General features: G+C 35.5%; 1 protein-coding gene across 1 annotated transcript; it reads right to left on the bottom strand.

The window, feature by feature from the left end:
• Positions 1 to 228: 228 nt before the first annotated feature.
• On the bottom strand, positions 229 to 4,462 carry LOC131057414 (protein neprosin). Its single transcript, XM_057991592.2, has 7 exons — positions 3,355 to 4,462; positions 3,149 to 3,235; positions 2,786 to 3,025; positions 2,287 to 2,454; positions 2,129 to 2,182; positions 1,867 to 2,013; positions 229 to 947 (listed from the first exon to the last, which is right to left on the bottom strand). Exons 1-7 carry the CDS (start codon positions 3,601 to 3,603, stop codon positions 570 to 572), a joined length of 1,323 nt encoding a protein of 440 aa, XP_057847575.2. The 5' UTR covers positions 3,604 to 4,462; the 3' UTR covers positions 229 to 569.
• Positions 4,463 to 6,376: the final 1,914 nt, after the last annotated feature.

The raw sequence follows: 6,376 nt of genomic DNA, 5'->3' as shown, positions 1-6,376 counted from the left end.
CAACATTAATTAGGGTTGGTTTTATTATAGATTGTCCATAAATAGAAACCCTTAGCAGCTAGATCAAAGCTTATAATAGTCTTTCTATGGTAGATAATATTAATATTAAATTGGAAGAGCATTGAATTCTAGACTTTCCGCGTTTCAAAGAAAATAAAAGAAAGCTACCCACCTACATCATGCATAATCAATACATATGATAAATCATTTTCCTATGACACACAACAGTGGAAGAAAAGTTGCAGTGAGATTTATGCAAAAAAAACTTCTGTAAGCTATAAATTTTTATATCTTATTACATGGAGAAATTAATATTACTCAGAGAAGAGGACAAAGTGCAATTCCCTACGCAAGAATGGCATGGTACAATAGAAATGAGAGACAATAGTATACAGATAGATATAGTCCTTCCAAAGATAAACTAATTAGTGGACGAATTAGTGGACTACCTAGTTGTGGAAGCTTTTGATGCATAAACTTAGTATAAGGTATTGAAGCCTTTATAGTGAACCATGTATCAGGGCATCGTCCCTCCAAAAGAAAATATGAAAAAGTAGACAGGTTGTTTACTAAGAACACCCTGAGTTGCTCCCTGGTCCACCAAAATAGAAATGGTTACCCCAATCACTGTTATAGGTACTATGTATATTGTAACAGTTGGTGTGCTCTGCTAAAGTAGACATGGCATCAACAGGTCTCAAGCTATTATCAGCATCCACTAGCTCTATATTCCGAAAGTAACTTGCTCTGCCAAATCCTTCTTCTGCAAAATGACCACTTCCCATTTGAGTAGAAGTATGCTTTCCTCCTGGCTCTGAATTTACCACCTCGCCTCCCCATTCCACCATGCTTGCATGATCTGCAAGATGACTAAACAGTTCAGAAGGCCAGTAGCCCACCAATGTGCTGTCTGCAAACTCCATCCACCAGTTGCCCTGTTTAGGATCCTGCCAAGAGTTTCATGTTTATGTTAGAAATAAGTTTGATGTAGGAGAATTTTAAATGTTGGAACAAGAAATTTACATATAGGAATACGATTTAATAAGAGATGGTCTTTTCAAGATTCAACATAGTTGTGTTTTTATGTTGTGTTCTTTTGTGAGTATCGATGTGTATAAATGGAAGCCTACGAAAAATGATAGAAATGCCTATCCAGTCTTTAGGATGTACCAATGCATAAGTTATGATGTATGAAAATAACTTATGTATTGATACATCCTAAAAACTACTTATATATAGAGTGTAAAACTACTTATATATATTATATATATTTCAACCTTTGATCAGGATTTTTACTTCAATGGTAACATAGCTGCAGTAAAAGTCAAATGCCCAGGTCTATAAGAGGGAGACAAATATCTATGTGGAAGCAAGGTACTCTTGTTAATTTAACATAAACTCTTTTGGCTTGGGTAGTATAGTATATGGCCTGGAAACTTGTTCAGTCAAAATCATCTTGAGATTGAAAAATGAGTCTAGCAGTTCATGGGGATGAAACCTGTTCTATTTTGACTGCTTATACAATATAACAGACAGAGTTCATATCATGCACCAACCCAAAGGAAAAAATCTATTATAGTCTGAAAATTTACTCTAAAATCTATCTGGACGACTCATCATATTCACGGTAACGACAACTAATAGATCTAGGCCTATACATATATATCTCTAACGGAGAACTGATCATATCTTGAGAAAAAACCAGATTTGTACCTTCAAATCAACATTCAAATACTATGATATTAAAATATAACCCTAATGTCCAGCCTCGGGAGCTTTTCTTCCTTTTTTGTAACTGTTGACATATCAATGACTAAATGAAAAGACCAAAACATGGCCATTCTTTGGCAAATACTGCTTGCTCACCTTCCAGATGAGCATGGTGATATCATACTGTGTGCTAGAGAACTTTGAAACAGGCGAGATGGCAGCACCAATTGCTATCTTGTTGTTGGTTTGCACAAAGCCAGAACATAAAAGATTGTAGCAGCCAGTTTCCTTGTATGAATCAGTCTGCAACATGTAATTGTCGTTCCATAAGCCATTAATAATATGAGACTCTGAGACTCTGAACCAGCTTAGACATTTCATAAAGCTTAAAAAATTTAAGCTAAAATATGATACCGACCGTCCAATAAGTGAATAGCCTAGGCCTGCTGTCACCATACAGTTCGGGGCTGACCTGACTAGAACAATCACAGTGTGAGTTCTCCCTCACATATTAACTTGCACATATGAACAATGAATTCCTAAACCAGGTAGAGCTGAAGAATGAAAAAAGCCTACCTGCCAGCCTGCTTCAATGCTGTTGAGATCCCATCCATCAAATGATCCAGAAAGAACCCAAATCTGTGATAAGCTAAACTCGCCCATAGTTTCAATCTTTGGTGACCACACATTTATAGTGGCCTTTGCACCATAGTATTCATCTCCTTCGACATAGGCTATTGCATGCTGCAATCACCAAAATTGTTAAACCAACGAAACCCATAGCTAATCTATTTTAATCAAGGCGCTCGACATCAAGAATTATCATCGAGAAATTCATCAGACTTCTATGCATATGTATGACTATATTTCATCTCAGGTCCAATATAGCAGCTCTACTGGATTTTTTAAACATGGTTCATGGAAGAAGTCTTGGATTAATTGCAACTGGTTAGGAAAACTGTAAAAACTCTTAGGGAAACTGACAATCCAGGTAGTTGACTTTTTAAGTTTATCAAGAGAAATTCAGAGACCCATTCTTATCAACTTAATCATGGAAAAACTTTTAAGAAAGTACCTCATGCCCATTTCCGTTGATAACATCAGGCTTCTGAGAAAATCTTTTAGACACGTGTGATTTCCTTCCATATTTCTGAGGTGATTCAGCTCTCATCAGATCTTCTTCTGTTGTTCTTCTCACTGGAATTGTTCCTTCTGGACAATATCCACTAAGGTGCCATGTCTGCGCAGGGTGAACACTACTAAAATTTGTTCCGTTGACCCTTCCAGGAAACCTTGAAGGTCTTTCTGGCAGATCCTGCATAGAATTAAGGACGACCAAAAAAGTTATATGATCGAACGTATTCCATTCAGTTTATAACCCAAAGTCATTTCATTTCATTCATGACATTCAGTCTATGTTAAGATGATCTTTTCTTACCTTAACCTTATGGTTCTTAAGTAGCGGGTGATCAAATGCAGGTTGCTTGTGAAGGTGAATGCAGTCTATGATATCTCCATCAGGACTCTGCTATAGGTGAAATTAATTGATTAATAACCATCACAACATTAGTTCTCATTGCATTTGAACGAAGATAAATTTGCTTTTGATTGCACAAAACCGTATGAATAACTTAAGTACTTCACCTGTATGCTTTTGATGGCAGGTTTGTTTATTTTTCTTAAATGCTTGTGAATCATAGACAGTTTCCTGCTTCTCCTTGACCATGGATGAGTAGAGTTATATTTCCCCAGCCCAGAAGAATTAGCATTGAACTCAGAGGATCCTTCCTTTCCATCAACAACAAACAACGCAACAAACATCAAAATGAGAAGCAGAGCCTTCCAAGACCATGGTCTCTTTGTGGGTGCTGCTCTAAAGAAGGCTACCTCCATAATAGCAGCAATGAATTACTCTGGCCAACCTTCTCTCGAATCTTCCTCTTCCATGTCTCAAATGCAATCCCTGAAGCCTGTATATACTATTAAGAAAACACTGTTTTGAATTCATGAACAATTACTCCATGCCTCGAAATTCAAGGAGAGTAGAGATTGGGACACTGAATGCAATAATAAACAAACAGATCCTTCATTACACTACTTTATTGCACCATCTAGTACGCTTTCTGCGTGACAACTCCCCCAAACTAAGATTTCTGCTCTTCACACTTCAATAGAAAAAAATTCACTTTAAACATTCAGGGACTGGGAACCTTTGAAGAAAAATTTCACATAGAGTTGACATAGAAAGCAGAAAACAACACCAACTTTGGAAAAATGACAAAGCCCCATATTTATTTTCTTCCTCTACTCTTCACTCTGATTATTATTAAAATTTATAATTTACCGCATCCACCTATTTTCTGTCCTTCTATTCCCCTGAATGGAATCACTCTAATTATGATGAAACAGAACACAACCGTCAACCTCCAAACTAACACCACCTACAAACTCGCTCTAATCTTAGGTTGACATGGAAAAATTCACCACCCACTTATCCTTTAATTGTCTGTGTACCAGCTCTTCTGCCAAAAATTCAATACTACAGTCAATACCATGTTTCAAAGCATAAAGCCCAAGGCCAGATCAAGTAGGCGCTGTGTGGGCAGTCCACTTGTTTGAGCTTCAGTGTGGTTGGTTATCCGGTGGTCTCATAAGTTGTTTGGTTTCAAAGATGTTATTAAAAAATTTCATTTATTTGAAACATTTCAAAATTATTTACGTCACTAAATTGAAGAAACATATAGCTTTTCTATTAGATTTCAAAACATAAACCAGATTGGTACAAAATTTAAGCTGCAGGGTACATCCGTCCCTCTAAACTGGTGAAACATATATACCTTCTCTGTTGGGTTTTAAAACATAAGGAAGCATGGTACATCCTCGTAGTCCTCCTAAACTTTTACAGCTATAGACTTGACAGGTGAAAATCGCCCCCCGTGTAAACCTTAAATGCTATTTACCACCTTACTAAAATATCTCTGATAATAATCCAATTTCATCTGTGCCCAAATCCTCTAAATTGATATCCAAATGTCAAATATTTACATTTACCAAGATTACCCACTTTTGGTTTTATGGCTGCCATTAACCAATTAAAAAGGTTTTCCTGCTTCGTTCTACATCTGGCCTCTTGCATTAATGTCTAGAATTTACCTTGCAAACCTACCACAATCACTGTGCAGTTAAGTGTGCTCTGTATCAAAAAACCCAATAAAATCTTTATCTCTGAAACTGTATTTAAGTTGTTAACAATGAATGCTGGTCTTTTTCAAACACTCAAGATCATCGATTAGTCAAGCTCCCCTGTCATGTGTTAATGAATGCAGTAGCTCTCTAGTGAACTGTCATGTACTTAAAAAACTTTAATGGAACTTTCCTCCTTGTTTTTCTTTCATTCATTGACTTCTTGTCATTAAAAGCTGGATAAGCAGGCAGCTTCCATAAAACCTGGTGATGCAGAATTAAATATGGGCACTTCAAAGCAAATGAGATGAGTAGGAAGATGTGAACTCCATGTGCCTTGGAGTTATCAATTTAATGGTATCAACTACATCGTAGTAATTAAACATTAATTGGATAAGGAAGTCTCAAATAAGGTTTACAGAGAACCTTTTTTGTTACGTTCTGTAAACTATTTTAACAATTAAAAACAATTTACAGATTCCTTTGGCAATTTACAGATTCCTAGTAAATTTGAAATTTTACTGTTTGATATCTGCTAATCTACCTATTGGGTGGCGTTAATGCATGCATAGATCAGGTTTGGTTTGTTATAATATTATCTAACAGAGTGAATGACATGACCTCTTCATAACTGATAAGTTGGTTTCCATATAATTAAAACTTTCAAATTTATATTGGAATTAGGGCCTAAATCTGACTGTCAACTCTGCTTCATAAACAAATTTTCCTTAAAAGTCGTCTCCATACAAGTGCATACTCTGATTAAAAATGCAGAATTATGCTATTTTATACTTAGATTTAGATTCATTTTGCATAATATGCATTTACCTATTCATTATGCTTTTTTTTATTATCTAAATTTATATTTCTGTATATCTTTGTACATTTTTCTATTTGTTTATTTATTACATCTATGCACATTAGTTTTTATATATACATATTATTCAAATTCATTTGACCTCTTTCATATTTTATTTTGAGTTTTTAGTAAGAGAGATGTCCTTGTAGTTGTGGGTCCATCCTTCCAAATTTAAATGTTGACCAGTTTTTGGGTATGCCCTTCCTACCTAAGGCCAATTAGACACAATTTTATGCAATATAATATCATGTCCTTCTATTTAAAGGCATTCAATATATTTATTTTAATAATTTAGAATTAGTAAGTTATTTTTATTTTTTATGGAAACAAGTCAGCATACATATATGTCGTCATCTCAGCCTTTACATAGCAGATTACAACATTTTGAGTAAGCATATATCTAAACTACAAGCCTCCTTCGACTAGGGGATCCAGTCTGTCAAATTCACCTAAGGGTCAAACTTGGCCCAAACGTGCCTCCAGGGATTGACAACCCTTTGGCCCAAGTCATCTTTCATGCTAAGAAGCATAAACATCTACATTTCTTGCATTAAATGGGATTCAAATATACATGATCATCATCATTCATGCACACTTCTATGGGTTTAACTAGGAGAGTGTGTC

This window comes from Cryptomeria japonica, chromosome 5 (assembly GCF_030272615.1).
Source record: "Cryptomeria japonica chromosome 5, Sugi_1.0, whole genome shotgun sequence".
Taxonomy (NCBI): Eukaryota; Viridiplantae; Streptophyta; class Pinopsida; order Cupressales; family Cupressaceae; genus Cryptomeria; species Cryptomeria japonica.
Note: the sequence above shows the minus strand (reverse complement) of the source record. Positions and strands in the feature narration are given on the sequence as shown.